Below are 24,063 nucleotides of genomic sequence, written 5' to 3'. Positions count from 1 at the left end.
CCTCCCTGTAAACCCCTTCTCGTGCCCTCACCCTAACCCGGCTTCTACAGAGCTGTGCCCTACTTAGTCTTTCGTTTGCCTAATTGCCGGCTCCGAGGCGCGAGCCTCGGGGAGTTGTTCTGCCTCTCACCAGCATCAAATATTAATGCATTAAATGTGGCACTAATGTGAGAGCTGGATTCCCAGCTGCAGCACTCTGCCAGGGGTCCTACGGGCTGACGCAACCACACTTACAGAGGGTGGGTATGTGCGCTGTGTATTTGTACTACTACTTTGAACGGCACTGTTCTCTTTAATGTGGGGTTTGCGTGAATAATGTGTGCTGCTCGCTGTCTGCGTCTCTGCCATCTTTTAAACATATGTTGCTGGTCCCCACGTTAGAGAAAAGTGGCACGTAGGCTTTTCCTTGCTGGGCAAGCATTGCATCCTCTGTCCATTTCCATGGCGTCGACAAACACATTTTGTGGCATGCAAAATGTTAATATCAACAAAATTCACCAACTTGAGACGGTGCAATGTGCACAAGTATGAGAAAGCACAATTGATTGGCCCATTTGGGAGAAAGACAGGCTGACTGGTAGCGACACAGTAGCGACACAACCACAGCTCCTCAGCCACAGACACGCCTTGGACCGGATCATGGACCATACCTTTTGGGGTGAGGTGTCTCCAGGTGATGACCGGCTCGGGGCGCCCGTTGGCCATGCACACCAGGGTCACGTTGCTGCCTTCGTTCACAGTGATGTCCGAGGAGATGTTGGAGATCTTTGGTGGCACTGTGGAGAGAGGGAGAAGCCAGGTCAGACACATCTCCAGGAGAAAGAGCCGGTCTCACAGAGGTACCTAAAGCACACTGGATGGATACCCTGTATCACCCGTGGTTGACCACACCCAGGCACGGGGCCTCATAACCCACGCCTATGAGGTCCTTTAGACCCTGACAACAGGTCACAAATGGGTAGAAACTGTATTTGTGTCATTTGAATTTCATGAACATATGTCAATAATTAACACAACTGTGCCAAGAATGATATACAATTTGCCAAGACCAGAATTTTGTCTTTGATGCATCCATATTTAATGGATGACCTATATGCTAAAATGAATACCTTTAGAGTGTCAAGCACAGTATTTATCATGGTTGCCTGTCTTCTCCACATGCCATGGTTGTCCTCTCTTATGCCAACATTTACCGTCAACATCCCAGTATCATTTCACCGGTCTGTCACATACCAAGAATAAACTGTTGTGTATCAGCATTTTGTGATAGGTACCCTATGTAGCAAGAATTATTTCCAACATGCCAGCTTCAGTATTTTGCTTTGTGCACCCCTAATACCAAATATTCAAACACCCTAGAGCCTAGAATAACCTTTAGTGTCTGACTATATTCACTCACTCACACTCATCAATGACGCTCACTCATTTTCACTCACTAGCATTCACGCATACTCAGCCGCGGGCCGTGTAGGTAAGAGTGTGAGGGGGGATCCGTCTGACGACCACGAAGGGAAATTAAATAAATCATTAATTTTCCCTCGTCGTCATTTGTCGGAATCTCCCCCACCCGGCCACACCGCACTTACCTGCAGGGGCCGTGGCTGCTCATACTTTCACTCTCACTCATTCTCACTCATTCACCATTCCATTCACTCACACTCATTCTCACTCACTTTCCTGTCGTTTACTTTCACTCACACACGTATTTAGGCTTGCTTACATTCACTCACTTGACTCAATTATTTTCCTCTCACATTTTCACTCAGTCTCTCTTACTTATTCTGACTCAGTCATTCTCGCTAAGTTTCATTCACTCTCCCCTATTCTCACTTACTTTCCTATCAATTTCATTGTCACTCACACTCACATCCACTCACTCACACAGTGCTTTTGATGGTGCTAGCACCTGCTCCATTGAAGGCACAAAGATCCCTGGCTACCTGAACCATGGTGGGCATCTCCAGGTATGGTGGGTGGCCCGCCTCCACCAGGGGAACGGAGGCCACAGCCTGCGCTGACCTCACCGGCTACCTGCCCAACTATAAATGAGGCTCATGGGGGTCACTGCGCCAAAGCAAAAAATAATTTTGTGTTAAGTACCTTTGACTCCTGATCATCAAAGGTAAATGATTGATTACAAAACCTCCCTGGCGATCTGCAGGTTTAGATTTCTATTTTTCCCTAGTGACGTGTACAAAGTGATATAATCAAAGACCAAGTGTGGGTTCCCTCTTTTGGAAGGTCATTGAAGCATCAATGTGGTGCACCATTGTGCTTGGTTTTAGAAGTGTGTGTTACCCCACTAGGAAGACCGTGAGCAGGTGGCAGGCACCCATACAGCCAGTGGACACTGGCCGTCTGTTCTAGGCTTATTGCACAAGTCACTTCTGGCTACTTTGGACCTCCCATGACTAATTCCTGGTCGCAGCAGGAAGTGACATCATTATGTGACAGGAATTGTGGATGGGAGCTGTGTGGGGCATAAGGCTTGCCTCCATCGCCTCCCCTGAACTGCAACTTGTAGGCACTTCGACATGGCAACTTTTAGTTTCTTACCTAAACCTCTTTTAGGTAACTTGGCAAGGTGTTATTGCTTCTTAAAAATAATGAGGTCAAAGTTATTTCCTATATTCAATTAATATTGTAATCATTATATTGATGATCTACAAAAAAAACTAGGTCTTAATAGTTTTTCCCCAAAAAAATATAAATGACACGTCCAAATAAAACTTCACACATTAAAAATACTCTTTCTCTAATGTTTCCTTTGTAACAGATAATTATACATATTAAGTTCAATTCTATAAGAACATCAACTGTAAGGGCCTCATTAGGATGACGGGCGGACTTTGCCCGCCCGTCATCCCATCGTAAATCGGGACCGCCCGCCATAAGGGCGGGGGTCCCGTGGGTGCTATTAGGATGTGCCCGCCACAGTGGCGGGCACATTCTGTATTTTCAGCGTTGTGGCGGGCGGTGCTCTCTGCACCGCTCGCCAAATGCTGAAAATGCACTTTCACATTGCCGCCGCGGAAAGGCACTGAAAACCAGACATCATCATATGGCTGGCGGTATAAGACACCGACACCATATTATTCCTTTTCTGCCCCTGCCGCAAGGCGACGGGGGTGGAAAAGAGGCGGACGGTCTTTCCGTCCGCCGTGGTCCCCCCCGCCATCCTAATATGGCGGGGGGGAAATCTGGTTATGATATCGGGCGGATTGCCTCCGCGAGGCCAGCCTGGAGGAGGCAATCCACCCGATATCATAATGGACCCCCTAAGTCTCTAGAAACAGCACCCACATTTCCTCAAATGTGTCCAACGATTCTCTACGTTGAAATGATATTAATTCCAATAAAGTCTGGCTACTCGTGTCTTCCAGAGATCCCTCCACATTCAGCACTGACAGACTTGACAATGCTGTAGCACCAACTTATCAATTTTTATAACATTTTGTAATACGAACAGTTTTTTTTATATCACAAAAACTTTCTTAGCTGCCTACAATATCTCACCTCCAAGTGATAATTTCGAAACTCTTTTTTTTTTTACTTTACCCACAAGCCCTCCTTCCATGTCTTGGAGACTCTCTTTTTCCAATAATATTGAGTTCTTCTGACAGCGTTATAGATGTTGTAGCATTCTACACCCAGCCAGGTCCTCAGGCAATTATTGTGCTGAATGTCTCAGATTTTACAAGTCATCTTCGAATAGTTCATACATTTTCTTTTCTGATTTTGGCAAACTCTATTTCTTTTGAAGAATTTTAAAGAAACCACTCTCCATCCCATACTTTCCACAAGAATAACGCCCCTCTTGCAATCCATTCCAACAACTTATTTTTGTTAATCTTGGTACATGACTCTCCCTTATACAAGGTTCTGAACAGAGTAATTCTCTCTCTCCCAGCCTGACACTTGTTTGATCCAAACTGCACTTTCTGTTTGTAAAGATAGGGGGAGTCCTTGACCAGGGTGTGCATTACAGATAGGGTGCACTTCACTGTCGATGCTTTAAATCTGTGCACGAAGAGCAGAATGGGACAGTGACCTCTATCACACAGTTTGCACTATTCCTAGTGAAAGAGTGAACTTGTGTCTGCACTGGGTAGTATATTAGTGAAAGGTCGACTGGCTGTTTGAAGTCGCTGGTCCACCCTTCACTGTTCGGGCAGAAGCCGGCCTGCATTTTAAAGGGGATCAAAGAGTCTACGCAGGGTTGCTGGGAGGGTTGGGTTTGTTAAGTGAGGTTGTGGAGTTGTTCTACTTTGTTACCTCCATTTTGTTTTTGAAGACTGCAGTTTATGGGTGTTGAAGATTAACCATCTGCGGCTATGGGCTGGGGTATTTCTTGCTCCTTTTAGAGACACAGCGCCCTTGATCTGGCTCTCTGGTGGTTTCCCTTATGTCCCAACAAGCCAGGAACCCGATACTCCGTTTCCCATTGTAGACTCCAAGCCTGTAACACACTTGGCACCAGTCTCCATTCAAGACCTGGGGCCTAACTAGAGTATACATGCTCTCATGATTATTCTGAATGAACTACAGTTATCTATTACTTCTAACAAAAGGATAAATCTTTATGTTATAAGGAACTTGCCCTGATGAAGTCTGCTGTCACGATAACAGCAAAGGGCGAAACACGTATTGGCAAATTGGAAAGTATAAGTGTAACTGCCTAATTGGATAAGTAAAATAAAGAACTGCTGATACCACGACCTCAACACCAGAAGAAATATTTGAGTGCTCGGAAAAATTTCGCAAAGACACTCTTGAATTTTGGAACTCTGGAATGTTGTCGTCCTGAGAATAAAAAGGGCCAGGTGGAGTGGTAACAGCTTTACCAATACAGAAATCATACTGTGGAACTCCATACCAACATCACTCAAAAAAGAGACAGATCTGCTAAAATTTAGAAAGGGTCTAAAAACATGGATGTTTGGACATAATGCTTAATCTACTTGAGCCAAATCCGTATGCTTCACGGCTAGCGCCTAGACACCTTAGGGTATTGCACACTTTATAAATACATCATCATCATCAACTGTCTGGTTGTGTTTAGCCAGGAATGTCCCAAATGTGTGCTTGAGGGTGTTGTGGTATATAAATAAATAATACCGGATCTAGGTTTTACTGGACATAGCAATAACAGATAGCTCAATAAATAAGAGTCAAGATTCGAGGTAGTAGGAGTTTGCAGGTTTAATACAGCATAAAGGACAGGAACAGGACAACCTGCACAGGAATAGGATGGCAGGGCCTGACAGGGGGGCCCCGACAGCTGTCGGGCAGGATCTGGGATGAGCGCGCTGACATTTAATAACAATACACGAGCATATATAGTAAAACATTTGCAATACAATGAATACAGTAGGCAGAGCAGTGGGTGTGGTCAATAGCAGTCGCGAAAGATAAGGGTGAAAGTAGGTGTAACAAGAGGCGTATACATAGACATGTGATGTAAACGTAACAGAATATGTCATAAATGGGGCGGAAACATGGAGGGGGCTACCTAAGGAGCCGGGACCTCTAACCTAATGGTGCGCGCAAACTGACAATGACGCGTTACTAGGAGAAGCTGGGGGCTATGAACTCTGTGCTAGGAGCAGAGACTGAAGTCTGGAGAGTCAGGGCAACATGTACCTAAGGCATATCTAGTATCTGATGTTTAGAGAACATGTTGATAGAATCCAAAAGTTATCGGGGTAAAGGCTAACAGACTCTAAGACTGGTGCATGCATTATTCTACATGTAGTGCGTGTTGAAGAATATTAAATGACCATTAATTCAGTATTTCTCTTACATGGAGACGTAAAGGCTAGACTGTGACGGAAACTATTGATGCGATTCAGTAGCTTAGGAATGCAGAGAAGGAGGGCTGGACTGATAACTAGAATCATAACATACTCTTGGCAGACTCGTAGACAGAGCCAGGCCGAGCCGGGCACTGTGAGGCAGGAAGTAAGTGAAGGGTCGAGGAATACAGGTGGGGGCTGTATCGCTCCTCAGCGAGGGTTTCAGGAGACAGGAGCTGAATCTGGTGTCCGGGCCCTTTTGAGGCCTAGAAACGGGGACTTTACAATGAAATAACGTGCACACTGGGAAACGTGGCAACGTAACTTTACATAGGCCTAATACTCGTAGTATTCACGGGAGCTGGATACTGGCATACTAGAGATGGACACAACTGTAATTGCGTCTTTAATCGATCATGGGGAAATACATATGCATATTAATCATGCACACATAACATAAGATGGAGGACACGTAGGGACACAGAACATGGCAAAATTTACTTTTCCACATTCCCTCCTTGTCACTACGTTTCCATCAGGAAACATCAATATTCATGATACCATCTATCATTTCATACAGTATCATTTGTTCGTCTCGAATTTTCTTGGAACGGGATTTAGAACGGGACTTGGAATTAGGAATACAAGAGGTAGCACAAATGCCACAAATCGCAGGGCCACATTGTATACAGAGGCAGCAACTGAATATGATCGCTACTGCAATACCTAGAAAGGATAATACTTTCCATCCCCAGGCGGAAATTATATTCCAGAACCAACCGGACCATGTCCAGGTGCCTGGATCTTGGTGTAACATATGGGCAATTTTATGGAGTCTGGTTATAGCTGAATAAACAGACGGCGCGTTATTAGGAATGAAAATGCAGCAACTAGATCCGATGACTCTACATGCCCCGCCCCTATCGGCCAGTATGACGTCAAGGACGAGACGATTCTGGAGCACGACAATTCTCATAAAGGATTGCTCTTCGGTTAAGTTACTTAGAGCAGAAGTAGTCTCAATCACTACTGCTTCGAGTGTTCTGGTTAATCTACGTATCAGTTTACTATTCACGACAGTACCTAAATAAGGAAATACACCTTTATTGATATCTATGTATTGTTCTAGAGCAGTTTCAGTATAATCGACAATCGGGAGGTCTCTTTTGTGTCTGGTATGTACTAGGTGGGAATTCCTATGATAGTCAGGTGGGGCTAGGAAAACTGGTGGCAGTAGGAAGGCAATGTAACAGGTTCCCTCCCAATCGAGGGGCAGACGAACATATGCGGTCTGACCACAAACAAAATATGAATGGCGTGAAGCTTTGAAAATAGATTTCCTACTGTCACTATACTTGACAATAGTAGTACAATCACTATGGCCTACATGTACGGAACCATTATTTCGGACACATAATTCACCTTTGACTGGTAATACTGAAATAGCAGGTAAGTCTGGAGTAGGATCAGACTGAACATTCAGGACCATGAAATTCGAAGAATAATTACCTAAATTATAAACTTCATTTTCTAGATCTAACCCTGTTCTGTGGGGGAGACCTTGCTTGTCTGGAAAACATGTACTGTTAAGAAGAGACATATCTGTTGATGATGACGTTAACGTGGACCATGCTCCACACGAACCATTATGTGAAAATGGATAAGGAAAGAGTGGCAGAACTCCCTTCGGTGTCTGGAAAGGGGGGAGTCGACCACACACCCAACAATTAGTGGCATTGCTGGTCTGGTGTGAATAATGTAACATACGGATAAAGGAATTATTACGCATAGCAATACGATAAGAGAGTTCATGAGGAGGCAGATCACTAAACGTGTGCTCTACCGTAGCAATAGAAGACTTATTTACATGAGAAACGGAAAAATACAAATAAAAAGCATAACCTGTGCAGGTAGTCATAAGGCTGAAAAACAATATGAAACTTAGAAAAACGATACATCGGATTGAGTTTTGACTAACTCTCTCACTATGGGGGTCTATTTTATACATGTCAGAAACCGGTCTAACCGTTTCACCTAGGGGAGGACTTAGACAATCAAACTGGCTGACTTATTTTACTAGACCTTAGTTTTTGCTTATACTCCTGTTGCGGAGTTTTCTCTAACAGGGGGGGTTCAATAACATTGTCTTTTGCGGGACAGTCCTTAAGAATAGTATTTTGGCAGTCCTTTAAATCCTCGGAAATGTTCTTAGAAACAGGCTTCAATCCATAAAACTTCTTGATGTGCGACAAATGGACCCACCCCTTCCTGCCTTCCAGCTTGACGGCAGTACGGGTGGCCAGGAGGACCTGTCGGGGCTCCTTCCAGCGAGGCTCCAGCGGACTTGAACGATCAAAGTTCCTTATGAGGACCAAACATCCGGGAACGATTTCATGCGGTGCCACCTCGGTATTGTCTGGAAATGCGGCGGCAACCTGTGAACGACAAGAGTGTAGGGCAGACATCAAGGAAGCTAGGTAATCTGTCAGCATATTACTTGAAACATCGGTAATACTTCGGGGTCTAGGTGTACCCCACATGTTAGGGGGGCGGCCGAATACGACCTCATACGGGGACAGACCTGATCTGGAATGTGCGACCATGCGCATATAAAACAAAGCGACTGGCAGAGCTACTAGCCAGTCCACACCTTTCTCTTTACAAATCTTGGCAATACGGATTTTCAGGGTCTGATTATGTCTCTCTACGAGACCGGCTGCTTCAGGATGGCGTACACAATGGAACTTCCACTGGTACCCTAACAAAAGGGAAACATGTTTCATGAGCTCGGATGAGAATGGCTGGCCGTTATCAGAATATACGACTCTAGGGAGTCCGTAGCGGGGGAAGAATTCACGAACCAACTGCTTGGCAGTGGTCGCTGCTGTGTAATCTGGAACTGGATATGCTTCTGTCCACCTGGACAAAGGGCATACAACTACAAGGACATACTTGAAACCTCGACATCGCTCCATCTGAATATAATCCATCTGGAGGACTTCAAAAGGGTGGTCAGGGGGCTGGAATCCACCTTGTTCCACCGGGACACTTTTACCTGGATTAAACTGGCAACATATCATACAGGTACGGACTTTCTGCTTGGCTGCAGCTCGTAAATGCTTGTTGAACCAAATGTTCTGGATACTGTCTAACATAGCTTTTTCTCCTAAGTGTGCTGGACTATGTGCGGTATTGATAATGACTTGAACCATAGAGTCGGGGAGAAACCATGTGGCTCTACCCTTCGTTACCCATCCCTGATCTGTCTGGACCCCTCCTTGTTCAGACCATTTCTTGATTTCATCGGGAGTAGCATGTAACTGGATATCTATGACATCTTGAGTAGGGTCCTTAACTGTCATGCAGGTAGTTGAATCTGGAGTAGGTGTCTGTGTCGGATTAACTGACATGTCTGGAGTCTGTGCTGTAAGCTTGGCTGTGCGATCTGCTAGATCATTACCTTGAGAAATAATGTCAGTAACTTTCGTATGTGCTTTGCATTTCATGATGGCAATAGATGTCGGTAAATGGATGGCATCTAACAGAGCTTGAATAAGGAGACCATGCTGAATCTTGGTTCCATGAGAAGTCATGAAACCTCTCTCCTGCCAGAGCACTCCGAAGTCGTGTACAACTCCGAATGCGTAACGAGAATCTGTATAAACATTAACTTTCAGGTTCTTGGCGTGTATGCAGGCTTGGGTCAGAGCAACTAGCTCTGCTGCCTGAGCAGACAGGGTGTCAATACGATGTGTTTCTATAACTTCAGTGTCAGTAGTCACTGCATACGCGGCTACTAGTTCTCCGGTGCTTGTTCTCATACATGAACCATCCACATAAAGTGTCAGGTCGGGATCTGGTAATGGAATGTCTGCCAGATCTTGTCTTGGCTTAGTCATAATGTTAACTACTTCCACACAGTCGTGTGTGGCAGGATTTGAAGTAACTGACGGTAACAGTGTAGCAGGATTTAGAACGTTGCAGCGTCTGATTTCTATGTGTGGCTGGAACAGTGTCAGTTCATAACCTGTTAAACGTGCAATTGTCAAGTGCTGAGTCTGTGTTCGGTTTAAAAGAACTTCCACGGAGTGTGGAACTTGTACTGTCAAGGAATGTCCTAATACTATGGAATCACTTTGTCTGATAGCTAGTGCTGTGGCTGCAACTGACTTGAGGCACGCAGGCAGAGCCTGGGCTACAGAATCTAGTGTGCTCGAAAAATAAGCACAGGGCTTGTATTGTCCTGCTTGATCTTGTGTGAGAACAGATAATGCTGTACCTTCGCGTTCTGTGACGAAAAGTGTAAAAGGCTTACTGTAGTTCGGTGTAGCTAGAACTGGAGCTTGGCATAAAGCTTTCTTTAACTCATTGAAACTAAGTGTATGTTCAGATGTCCAAGGGAGGACAGTCGATAGGGCTGCCTCCTGTGTCGTTAACTGTATCAGTGGTTTAGCTAGAAATGCATACTGAGGAATCCATTGTCTACAATAAGAAGTAAGGCCGATAAAAGCACGTACCTCCTTCTGGGTCTTGGGCTGAGGAAGACTCGCTATTAACTGGATACGGTCGGGTGTCAACTGCCTACCCCACTTGGACAGTAAGTGGCCTAAGTAGATCACTTGCTGTACACAGAATTGAAGCTTCGAAGGGGACACCTTGTGCCCCATCTCGGCAAGGAAATACAAGACTGTAAGTGATGCTCGCTCGCAAGCACGTTCAGAAGGGCTGTGATCAGTAGATCATCGACATACTGGAGCAGGGCAGTGTCAGCTGGAATGTGAATGTTGTCTAGTTGTCTCTTAAGTGCTTGACTGTAAATACTAGGACTCTCTGTGAAACCTTGAGGAGCTCGTGTGAACATATAGCTCCTTCCATTTAAACAAAATCCGAAAAGAAACTGGCTGTCTGGATGAATAGGGACACTGAAAAACGCGTTCTTGAGGTCTATGACTGTAAAAAATGAGGCTTCGGAATCAATGGCTGTCAATAGGGAAGAAATATCTGGGACAACTGGGTACTGGGGAATAATACATTTATTGAGTTCTCGAAGGTCAATCACTAATCGATATACTGGAGGTGCATTTGGATCAGTACGTTTCATGACTGGAATGATCGGAGAATTGCATACATTGGAGTTAGTTTCTACAACTACTCCTTGAGCCATGAGCTCGTCAATAATTTTGGATAAGGCTGCTACAGCCTCAGGTGGTAATCTGTACTGTCTGATTCGTGGCAGGACTACACCTGGCTTGAGAGTCACACGATGGGGTGTGATTTGCATGAAACCAACATCAGTTGGACCTTGCGCCCATAGATGCTGCGGAACATTAGACAATCTCGGATCAAAATCTCGTAATACATAGTGACCCTTGAAGTCACGTAGAAACAATCGTATTCCCTCTGGGGAACAACATATGACTGCACCTAATTCTTTCAGTGTCTTAATGCCTAACAAATTTTCTGGACATGACTTAGTAAGTAACAGATCAGTAGTACGGGACAATGGACCTACTTCTAGAGTAACTGGCTTAGATATCTCGTTTACAATAGGCTTTCCTGAAAATCCAAGGGAAACATTTCTTGAGCCTGAGAGCGGAGCCCCTGGAACTTCGGCGTGACTGATGGTGGTCCTACTTGCCCCTGTATCAATCAGAAACTTTCTGTCTTTCCCTAGTACTTGACTATGAACATAGGGACCTTCTTGATCTACAGGAATCTCGATGAGAGGCAAGCCTACCTCCCTCTCTAGGCTGTTTCATGAGTACGGTTGATACTCTGGATACTCTGTCTGAGCATACTGATACATCTGCTGTGTAACATGCTGTGTTGCAGCAATAGGCTGCGGTGCTGGAACTGTCTGTTGTGTATTCTGTGACTGAGAAGTCTGTGAAACTTGTTCTTGTCTAGGCGGACGTGGTCTTTCTTTAGTCTTACCAGTAGCTATATTGTGTTTCAGAACTGCACACTCGTTTATGAAATGACCTGGCTGTTTACAATAATTGCATGTCCCTTTAACGGGAGCTGCAGGATGACTGGCTTGATTCGGACCCCTCTTCTGACTGTCTTGAGGAACAGATTGTGCAACTAGTACTTTCATTTTCGTGTCTTTCATACGTTTTCTCTCGTGATCTTGCTCTTCTCTGATTCTATTCTGGTGGTACTGGAGCATCTGTAACATCTGGGACGGAGTACTAGCTTGCCATGTACTTTCGACCTTCAAAACTCGATTCTTAACTTGTGGACTTGAATTCTCGACTAACTTAGTAACAAAAAGATGAGGGTATGACTCGCTACTCGTCTTGAGGCCACTGTTTATAATGAAACATTTTTCAAATCTAGAATAAAAATCACTAGTATCTTCGTCTTGTTTCTGTTTACAGGCTGAGATTGCATCCCAGTCTTCCTTTCTAGTGGTTAATAATCTGGGCAAAACTTGTATTAACAGTTCTGGTAATTCTTTACATTTCTCTCCAAGACCGGTACCTGGTACTCGTATCTTATCTTCGGCTTCTAGAACTGCCCAATCGATCTTTTTCTCTCCCACCTCCCAATCTTTTTCCTTGAGCTTTTCATATACCCCTGCGGGCAACAGGACCTTTAACATTTTAATAATATCTGGATACGTGTATTCTCCCATACGGAGCATGTCTTTTAATTCTCGGTGGAACCCTGCTGGATCTTTGTCATGACAGGGAATTAATTTCTTCATTTCTAAGAGTTCCATCTTTGTAATCGGGGTGTAAACAAATACTCTTTGCATTTCACCATCTGTTGTCCTGACTGGGTGTACTTCTCGTAACGGGTTCTGTCTGTCTATGTAAAACGGTTTACTTTCTGGAGGTGAGACATGAACAAAATGCGGGTTCAAGAACATACTATATTTGTGGCGCTGTTCTAGAATGACACTAATTAAATCGGTACCTAAACCTTTCCACCTATACTGGAGTAACTCGTTCAAGACATCATGTAACGGACCTGGATCAGAATGTTGACCCTCATACAATGTAATGAGGTGCTGAACCATATACTTACCCACCAGTCGTTGCTCGGCTGGGGGCAATTTCAGAAACATTTGTGCCACTATTTCGTCTGGAAAAGTGGTAGAATCAGTAATCCATCGGACTGCTGATCGGGCTAGTTCTTGTTCATGCATAGTACTTAACTCACTATAACCGATTCGTGATTTCAGGATATGATCGGTAGCTTGAAATACTTGTTCCAGAGAACCTTGTTCTGGTGCTGGATGATGAAAAACTGACTTGTGTTCTAGGCGTAAATGGCGGTCTGGAAATCTAGATTTTCCTACATACGCTATTCTGGCGGGATTCTCGTCCTCTACCTCTTCAGTAGAAGAGTCATTCTCTTTCTCGCTTACTTGTGCTGCTTTACGTTGTTCGTGTAACCTTATTATTTCCTTACGAATTCTCTTGTACATACTCTCTATACTACTGATAGTTCTGTGTTTACCCTCGGCTATATTATCACTCCACCTTGTCAGGATTCTCATTTCACTCGGATCTTTGGTCGGATAATCTTGTTCCCTTATTAAACAATTAATCAGAAACTTTAATAACATGAGCTGGATCTCAGCTTTCCTTTGAGACATGGCTTCGCCAATACTTTCTGGATCATCCCCTGTACGGATGAAACGATATATTCTGTCTAGATCTTCTTTCATATTCGGTAGGGTATCTAAATACCCGGTCACCCGTCTTACACGGATGGAATATATAACTGTACTATCATCACCTGCAACTGGATCATAGCGGCATTCAGTGAGAGCTCGTCGGATATCTGCAACGGACTTATATTTGGGCGTACGCTGTAACGCACATTCATGTAACTCGACTAACGTTAAACGTTGGTGTGGTGGCGGGGTACCAGGAGGACCTCCTCCTGCGGCCCCTAAACTGGAATCGTCGACTGATACTCTTCGTGCTGGCAGAGTGGGAAATTGAAATGCAGGCTGGACCGGGGGTACCGTAGCAGGTACTCCGGTGTCTGGAGGAGCAGGAATTGCTTGATTCACAGGGACTGGCGGAACAGGATTTGCATATTCTGGAACCGTGTCGTCCAAATAGGACGAGATGAAAATATCAGCTGCGGTCGGTTTGTGACGTAGCTTGGTCGGAACTAATGGTGGCGGAAAATTACTGGATGCCTCCGGGGTCGCTTTTGGCAAGCCCTCGGCAAGAAGAGGATACATACCCTTAATGAGGGCATGCCTCTGTCTGTCTGACTGTTCGGTTTTGACTCGTTCACCTAGCTCGATTAATTCCCTTTCTTGGGCTCGTTCTAAGGATTCTCTACTTAATTCTGACTTTCTGATTTCTTTTTCGGTTCTTTTATGAGATTCTTTGCGCCATAACTCGATGGCATCTTTCTGTGACTGTCTGGCTTTCTTTTTCCATAATGCCTCTTCTACTCGCATGATGCACTCGGCATCCCATGTACCTGATACGGGCCATCTATACTTTTCTTCTAACTGTTTGGTATACTCTACCCATAAATCTAGATATAATATGGCACTTATGCCATGCTTCTGATACATAAAATGACCTGGACTGTCCCTAGGCGGGACAGGAACTGCTTCTTCTAACAGACCTTTTCTAGTTCTTAACTGACGTAGTTTAGAAAACCACGGCATGACTGGACTGTAATCTAGACACAATTACAATACACAATGAACACGATAATTACACCACTTTCATTCCACGACATTAATATACATGAATGACATTTAAAATAACAGTTCGAACAGAATACTACCTGGAATACGGAAAACAGAATACATGAATTTTCTTGAGAACAGAACTGACTAGAACAGAAACTAGATGCACTGCTGAAACAGTACGAAACTTACCGGTCTCATAAAGAGACACGTCAGGACCAGCATCCACCGAAGTGGACACTTCGTTTTGGGATCTGTGTACCACCAAACCCCTCGGACCAGAGACAATTAGATTGACCCTGTCTAGATACTCCCCAGCAACGGTACTCACCGGGCAGCAAGAACGGAAGGCCTCGGACTGGACTGGACTGCTTCGACGCCGGACGGACACACTTCGGACTTCTGTTACGGGTGGGCCTCCGGATACCTCGGACCTTGGACTCTCGGCTTGGGCTCTGGTCGGGACTCGCCGCGTTCCTCCACCGCCTCGTCTGGATGCTGGACCGCCACCTCCGTCTCCTCCGTGGGCCTGAGGGATACTTGAAGCAGAAATATCTGCACGTGGCCGGTATGGTTCCGTCACGGCTGCAGAGGGTCAGGGGGCCGGCGTGGCTTCACCGGCGCGTGGGGAAAGGGCAAGTCCCTGTTCGGGCGCCATTATGTGGTATATAAATAAATAATACCGGATCTAGGTTTTACTGGACATAGCAATAACAGATAGCTCAATAAATAAGAGTCAAGATTCGAGGTAGTAGGAGTTTGCAGGTTTAATACAGCATAAAGGACAGGAACAGGACAACCTGCACAGGAATAGGATGGCAGGGCCTGACAGGGGGGCCCCGACAGCTGTCGGGCAGGATCTGGGATGAGCGCGCTGACATTTAATAACAATACACGAGCATATATAGTAAAACATTTGCAATACAATGAATACAGTAGGCGGAGCAGTGGGTGTGGTCAATAGCAGTCGCGAAAGATAAGGGTGAAAGTAGGTGTAACAAGAGGCGTATACATAGACATGTGATGTAAACGTAACAGAATATGTCATAAATGGGGCGGAAACATGGAGGGGGCTACCTAAGGAGCCGGGACCTCTAACCTAATGGTGCGCGCAAACTGTCAATGACGCGTTACTAGGAGAAGCTGGGGGCTATGAACTCTGTGCTAGGAGCAGAGACTGAAGTCTGTAGAGTCAGGGCAACATGTACCTAAGGCATATCTAGTATCTGATGTTTAGAGAACATGTTGATAGAATCCAAAAGTTATCGGGGTAAAGGCTAACAGACTCTAAGACTGGTGCATGCATTATTCTACATGTAGTGCGTGTTGAAGAATATTAAATGACCATTAATTCAGTATTTCTCTTACATGGAGACGTAAAGGCTAGACTGTGACGGAAACTATTGATGCGATTCAGTAGCTTAGGAATGCAGAGAAGGAGGGCTGGACTGATAACTAGAATCATAACATACTCTTGGCAGACTCGTAGACAGAGCCAGGCCGAGCCGGGCACTGTGAGGCAGGAAGTAAGTGAAGGGTCGAGGAATACAGGTGGGGGCTGTATCGCTCCTCAGCGAGGGTTTCAGGAGACAGGAGCTGAATCTGGTGTCCGGGCCCTTTTGAGGCCTAGAAACGGGGACTTTACAATGAAATAACGTGCACACTGGGAAACGTGGCAACGTAACTTTACATAGGCCTAATACTCGTAGTATTCACGGGAGCTGGATACTGGCATACTAGAGATGGACACAACTGTAATTGCGTCTTTAATCGATCATGGGGAAATACATATGCATATTAATCATGCACACATAACATAAGATGGAGGACACGTAGGGACACAGAACATGGCAAAATTTACTTTTCCACAGTGTTATTAAGTATTCAAGTAAGTTATTATCTTATAGGCAGGGTTTTAAGTGGGCCGGGTTGTGGTATATAAATAAATAATACCGGATCTAGGTTTTACTGGACATAGTAATAACAGATAGCTCAATAAATAAGAGTCAAGATTCGAGGTAGTAGGAGTTTGCAGGTTTAATACAGCATAAAGGACAGGAACAGGACAACCTGCACAGGAATAGGATGACAGGGCCCGACAGGGGGGCAGGATTGGACTGGCGTGGCCCGGCAGCTGCCGGGGCTGGATCTGGGATGAGCGCGCTAACTTTAATAACAGTACACAAGCATATATACTAAAACAGTTGCATTACAATGAATACAGTAGGCGGAGCAGTGGGTGTGGTCAATAGCAGTCGCGAAAGATAAGGGTGAAAGTGGGTGTAACAAGAGGCGTATACATAGACATGTGATGTAAACGTAACAGAATATGTCATAAATGGGGCGGAAACATGGAGGGGGCTACCTAAGGAGCCGGGACCTCTAACCTAATGGTGCGCGCAAACGGACAATGACGTGTTACTAGGAGAAGCTGGGGGCTATGAACTCTGTGCTAGGAGCAGAGACTGAAGTCTGGAGAGTCAGGGCGACATGTACCTAAGGCATATCTAGTATCTGATGTTTAGAGAACATGTTGATAGAATCCAAAAGTTATCGGGGTAAAGGCTAACAGACTCTAAGACTGGTGCATGCATTATTCTACATGTAGTGCGTGATGAAGAATATTAAATGACCATTAATACAGTATTTCTCTTACATGGAGACGTAAAGGCTAGACGATGACGGAAACTATTGATGCGATTCAGTAGCTTAGGAATGCAGAGAAGGAGGGCTGGACTGATAACTAGAATCATAACATACTCTTGGCAGACTCGTAGGCAGAGCCAGGCTGAACCGGGCACTGTGAGGCAGGAAGTAAGTGAAGGGTCAGGAACACAGGTGGGGGCTGTATCGCTCCTCAGCGAGGATTCAGGAGACAGGAGCTGAATCTGGTGTCCGGGCCCTTTTGAGGCCTAGAAACGGGGACTTTTCAATGAAATAACGTGCACACTGGAAAACGTGGCAATGTAACTTTACAAAGGCCTAATACTCGTAGCTTTCACGAGAACTGGAAACTGGCATACTAGAGATGGACACAACTATAATTGCGTCTTTAATCAAACATGGGGAATACATATGCATATTAATTCATGCACACATAACATAAGATGGGGAACACGTAGGGACACAGAACATGGCAAAATTTACTTTTCCACATTCCCTCCTTGTCACTACGTTTCCATCAGGAAACATCAATATTCATGATACCATCTATCATTTCATACAGTATCATTTGCTCGTCTCGAATTTTCTTGAAACGGGATTTAGAACGGGACTTGGGACTAGGAATACAAGAGGTAGCACAAATGCCACAAATCGCAGGGCCACATTGTATACATAGGCAGCAACTGAATATGATCGCTACTGCAATACCTAGAAAGGACAAGACTTTCCATCCCCAGGCGGAAATTATATTCCAGAACCAACCGGACCATGTCCAGGTGCCTGGATCTTGGTGTAACATATGGGCAATTTTATGGAGTCTGGTTATAGCTGAATAAACAGACGGCGCGTTATTAGGAATGAAAATGCAGCAACTAGATCCGATGACTCTACAAGCCCCGCCCCTATCGGCCAGTATGACGTCAAGGACGAGACGATTCTGGAGCACGACAATTCTCATAAAGGATTGCTCTTCGGTTAAGTTACCTAGAGCGGAAGTAGTCTCATTCACTACTGCTTCAAGGGTTCTAGTTAATCTACGTATCAGTTTACTATTCACGACAGTACCTAAATAGGGGAAAACACCTTTATTGATATCTATATATTGTTCTAGAGCAGTTTCAGTATAATCGACAATCGGGAGGTCTCTCTTGTGTCTAGTATGTACTAGGTGGGAATTCCTATGATAGTCAGGTGGGGCTAGAAAAACTGGTGGCAGTAGGAAGGCAATGTAACAGGTTCCCTCCCAATCGAGGGGCAGACGAACATATGCGGTCTGACCACAAACAAAATAAGAATGACGTGAAGCTTTGAAAATAGATTTCCTACTGTCACTATACTTGACAATAGTAGTACAATCACTATGTCCTACATGTGCGGAACCATTCTTTCTGACACATAATTCGCCTTTAACTGGTAGTACTGAAATAGCAGGCAAATCTGGAGTAGGATCAGACTGAACATTCAGGACCATGAAATTCGAAGAATAATTACCTAAATTATAAACTTCATTTTCTAGATCTAACCCTGTTCTGTGGGGGAGACCTTGCTTGTCTGGAAAACATGTACTGTTAAGAAAAGACATATCTGTTGAGGATGACGTTAACGTGGACCATGCTCCACACGAACCATTATGTGAAAATGGATAAGGAAATAGTGGCAGAACTCCCTTCGGTGTCTGGAAAGGGGGGAGTCGACCACACACCCAACAATTTGTGGCATTGCTGATCTGGTGTGAATAATGTAACATGCGGATAAAGGAATTATTACGCATAGCAAGACGATAAGATAGTTCATGAGGAGGCAGATCACTAAACGTGTGCTCTACCATATCATTGGAAGACTTATTTACATGAGAAACTGGAAAACACAAATAAAATGCATAACTGGTGCAGGTAGTCATAAGGCTGAAAAACAATATGAAACTTAGAAAAACGATACATCGGATTGAGTTTTGACTAACTCTCTCACTATGGGGGTCTATTTTATACATGTCAGAAACCGGTCTAACCGTTTCACCTAGGGGAGGACTTAGACAATCAAACTGGCTGACTTATTTTACTAGACCTTAATTTTAGCTTATACTCCTGTTGCGGAGTTTTCTCTAACAGGGAGGGTTCAGTATCATTGTCTTTTGCGGGACAGTCCTTAAGAATAGTACTTCGGCAGTCTTTAAAATCCTCGGAAATGTTCTTAGAAACAGGCTTTAGTCCGTAAAATTTCTTCACATGAGACAGGTGGACCCAGCCCTTCCTGCCTTCCAGCTTGACGGCAGTACGGGTGGCCAGGAGGACCTGTCGTGGCTCCTTCCAGCGAGGCTCCAGCGGACTTGAACGATCAAAGTTCCTCACAAGAACCAAACATCCGGGAACGATTTCATGCGGTGCCACCTCGGTATTGTCTGGAAATGCGGCGGCAACCTGTGAACGACAAGAGTGTAGGGCAGACATCAAGGAAGCTAGGTAATCTGTCAGCATATTACTTGAAACATCGGTAATACTTCGGGGTCTAGGTGTACCCCACATGTTAGGGGGGCGGCCGAATACGACCTCGTACGGGGACAGACCTGATCTGGAATGTGCGACCATGCGCATATAAAATAAAGCGACTGGCAGAGCTACTAACCAGTCTACACCTTTCTCTTTACATACTTTGGCAATGCGGATTTTCAGAGTCTGGTTATGTCTCTCTACGAGACCGGCTGCTTCTGGATGGCGCACACAATGGAACTTCCACTGGTACCCTAACAACAGGGAAACGTGTTTCATCAATTCAGATGAGAATGGCTGGCCGTTATCAGAATATACGACCCTAGGGAGTCCATAACGGGGGAAGAACTCACGAACCAACTGTTTGGCAGTGGTCGCGGCTGTGTAATCTGGGACTGGATATGCCTCTGTCCACCTGGACAAAGCGCATACAACTACAAGGACATACTTGAAACCTCGACATCGCTCCATCTGAATATAATCCATCTGGAGGACTTCAAAAGGGTGGTCAGGGGGCTGGAATCCACCTTGTTCCACCGGGACACTTTTACCTGGATTAAACTGGCAACATATCATACAGATACGGACTTTCTGCTTGGCTGCAGCTCGTAAATGCTTGTTGAACCAAATGTTCTGGATACTGTCTAACATAGCTTTTTCTCCTAAATGTGCTGGACTATGTGCGGTATTGATAATGACTTGAACCATAGAGTCGGGGAGAAACCATGTGGCTCTACCCTTCGTTACCCATCCCTGATCTGTCTGGACCCCTCCTTGTTTGGACCATTTCTTGATTTCATCGGGAGTAGCATGTAACTGGATATCTATGACATCTTGAGTAGGGTCCTTAACTGTCATACATGTAGTCGGATCTGGAGTATGTGTCTGTGTCGGGTTAACTGGCATGTCTGGAGTCTGTGCTGTAAGCTTGACTGTGCGATCTGCTAGATCATTACCCTGGGAAATAGTGTCAGTAACTTTCGTATGTGCTTTGCACTTCATGATAGCAATAGATGTCGGTAAATGTATGGCATCTAACAGAGCTTGAATAAGGAGACCATGCTGAATCTTGGTTCCATGAGAAGTCATGAAACCTCTCTCCTGCCAGAGCACTCCGAAGTCGTGTACAACTCCAAAGGCGTAGCGTGAATCTGTATAAACATTAACTTTCAGGTTCTTGGCGTGTATGCAGGCTTGTGTCAGAGCAACTAGCTCTGCTGCTTGAGCAGACAGGGTGTCAATACGGTGTGTTTCTATAACTTCAGTGTCAGTAGTCACTGCATACGCGGCTACTAGTTCTCCTGTACTTGTTCTCATACATGAACCATCCACATAAAGTGTCAGGTCGGGATCTGGTAATGGGATATCTGTCAGATCTTGTCTTGGCTTAGTCATAGTATTAACTACTTCCACACAGTCGTGTGTGGCAGGATTCGAATTAACTGACGGTAACAGTGTAGCAGGATTTAGAACATTGCAGCGTCTGATTTCTATGTGTGGCTGGAACAGTGTCAATTCATAACCTGTTAAACGTGCAATTGTCAAGTGCTGAGTCTGGGTTCGGTTTAAAAGAACTTCCACAGAGTGTGGAACTTGTACTGTCAAGGAATGTCCTAATACTATGGAATCACTTTGTCTGATAGCTAGTGCTGTGGCTGCAACTGACTTGAGGCACGCAGGCAGAGCCTGGGCTACAGGATCTAATGTGCTCGAAAAATAAGCACAAGGCTTGTATTGTCCTGCTTGATCTTGTGTGAGAACAGATAATGCTGTACCATCATGTTCTGTGACGAAAAGTGTAAAAGGCTTACTGTAGTTCGGTGTAGCTAGAACTGGAGCTTGGCATAAAGCTTTCTTATCGGACTGCTGATCGGACTAGTTCTTGTTCATGCATAGTACTTAACTCACTATAACCGATCCGTGATTTCAGAATGTGATCGGTAGCTTGAAATACTTGTTCCAGAGAACCTTGTTCTGGTGCTGGATGATGAAAAACTGACTTGTGTTCTAGGCGTAAATGGCGGTCTGGAATTCTAGATTTTCCTACATATGCTATTCTGGCGGGATTCTCGTCGTCTACCTCTTCAGTAGAAGAGTCATTCTCTTTCTCGCTTATTTGTGCTGCTTTACGTTGTTCGTGTAACTTTATTATTTCCTTACGAATTCTCTTGTACATACTCTCTATACTACCGATAGTTCTGTGTTTACCCTCGGCTATATTATCACTCCACCTTGTCAGGATTCTCATTTCGGCCGGATCTTTGGTCGGATAATCTTGTTCCCTTATTAAACAATTAATCAGAAACTTTAATAACATGAGCTGGATCTCAGCTTTCCTTTGAGACATGGCTTCGCTAATACTTTCTGGATCATCCCCTGTACGGATGAAACGATATATTCTGTCTAGATCTTCTTTCATATCTGGTAGGGTGTCCAAATACCCGGTCACCCGTCTTACACGGATGGAATATATAACTGTGCTATCATCACCTGTGACTGGATCATAGCGGCATTCAGTAAGGGCTCGTCGGATATCTGCAACGGACTTATATTTGGGCGTACGCTGTAACGCACATTCATGTAACTCGACTAACGTTAAATGTTGATGTGGTGGCGGAAAGTTACTAGATGCCTCCGGGGTCGCTTTTGGCAAGCCCTCGGCAAGAAGAGGATACATACCCTTAATGAGGGCATGCCTCTGTCTATCTGACTGTTCGGTTTTGACTCGTTCACCTATCTCGATTAATTCCCTTTCGTGGGCTCTTTCTAAGGATTCTCTACTTAATTCTGACTTTCTGATTTCTTTTTCGGTTCTTTTATGAGATTCTTTGCGCCATAACTCGATGGCATCTTTCTGTGACTGTCTGGCTTTCTTTTTCCATAATGCTTCTTCTACTCGCATGATGCACTCGGCATCCCACGTACCTGATACGGGCCATCTATACTTTTCTTCTAACTGTTTGGTATACTCTACCCATAAATCTAGATATAATATGGCACTTATGCCATGCTTCTGATACATAAAATGACCTGGACTGTCCCTAGGCGGGACAGGAACTGCTTCTTCTAACAGACCTTTCCTAGTTCTTAACTGACGTAGTTTGGAAAATAACGGCATGACTGAACTGTAATCTAGACACAATACAATACACAATGAACACGATAATTACACCGCTCTCATACCACGACATTAAAATACATGAAGAACATTTAAAATAACAGTTCGGACAGAATACTACCTGGAATACGGAAAACAGAATACATGAATTTTCTCGAGCACAGAACTGACTAGAACAGAAACTAGATGCACTGCTAAAACAGTACGAGACTCACCGGTCTCATAAAGAGACACGTCAGGACCCGCATCCACCGAAGTGGACACTTCGTTTTGGGATCTGTGTACCACCAAACCCCACGGACCAGAGACAATTAGATTGACCCTGTCTAGATACTACCCCAGCAACGGTACTCACCGGGCAGCAAGAACGGAAGGCCTCGGACTGGACTGGACTGCTTCGACGCCGGACGGACACACTTCGGACTTCTGTTACGGGTGGGCCTCCGGATACCTCGGACCTTGGACTCTTGGCTTGGGCTCTGGTCGGGACTCGCCGCGTTCCTCCACCGCCTCGTCTGGATGCTGGACCGCAACCTCCGTCTCCTCCGTGGGCCTGAGGGATACTTGAAGCAGAAATATCTGCACGTGCACGGTATGGTTCCGTCACGGCTGCAGAGGATCAGGGGGCATACGTGGCTTCACCGGCGCGTGGGGAAAGGGCAAGTCCCTATTCGGGCGCCATTATGTGGTATATAAATAAATAATACCGGATCTAGGTTTTACTGGACATAGTAATAACAGATAGCTCAATAAATAAGAGTCAAGATTCGAGGTAGTAGGAGTTTGCAGGTTTAATACAGCATAAAGGACAGGAACAGGACAACCTGCACAGGAATAGGATGACAGGGCCCGACAGGGGGGCAGGATTGGACTGGCGTGGCCCGGCAGCTGCCGGGGCTGGATCTGGGATGAGCGCGCTAACTTTAATAACAGTACACAAGCATATATACTAAAACAGTTGCATTACAATGAATACAGTAGGCGGAGCAGTGGGTGTGGTCAATAGCAGTCGCGAAAGATAAGGTTGAAAGTGGGTGTAACAAGAGGCGTATACATAGACATGTGATGTAAACGTAACAGAATATGTCATAAATGGGGCGGAAACATGGAGGGGGCTACCTAAGGAGCCGGGACCTCTAACCTAATGGTGCGCGCAAACGGACAATGACGTGTTACTAGGAGAAGCTGGGGGCTATGAACTCTGTGCTAGGAGCAGAGACTGAAGTCTGGAGAGTCAGGGCGACATGTACCTAAGGCATATCTAGTATCTGATGTTTAGAGAACATGTTGATAGAATCCAAAAGTTATCGGGGTAAAGGCTAACAGACT

At 45.0% G+C, this 24,063-nt stretch overlaps 1 protein-coding gene across 2 annotated transcripts in view; it reads right to left on the bottom strand.

The window, feature by feature from the left end:
* The window catches only part of LSAMP (limbic system associated membrane protein), a 981,500-nt gene that overhangs the window by 343,903 nt on the left and 613,534 nt on the right, over positions 1-24,063 (bottom strand). For both annotated transcript variants that reach the window (XM_078656723.1, XM_078656724.1), the window contains exon 3: positions 651-776. In XM_078656723.1, the coding sequence (XP_078512849.1) occupies positions 651-776 (126 nt within the window). The remainder of the gene's footprint in view (positions 1-650; positions 777-24,063) is intronic.

Source organism: Lissotriton helveticus, chromosome 8 (assembly GCF_964261635.1).
Source record: "Lissotriton helveticus chromosome 8, aLisHel1.1, whole genome shotgun sequence".
NCBI lineage: Eukaryota > Metazoa > Chordata > Amphibia > Caudata > Salamandridae > Lissotriton > Lissotriton helveticus.
Note: the sequence above shows the minus strand (reverse complement) of the source record. Positions and strands in the feature narration are given on the sequence as shown.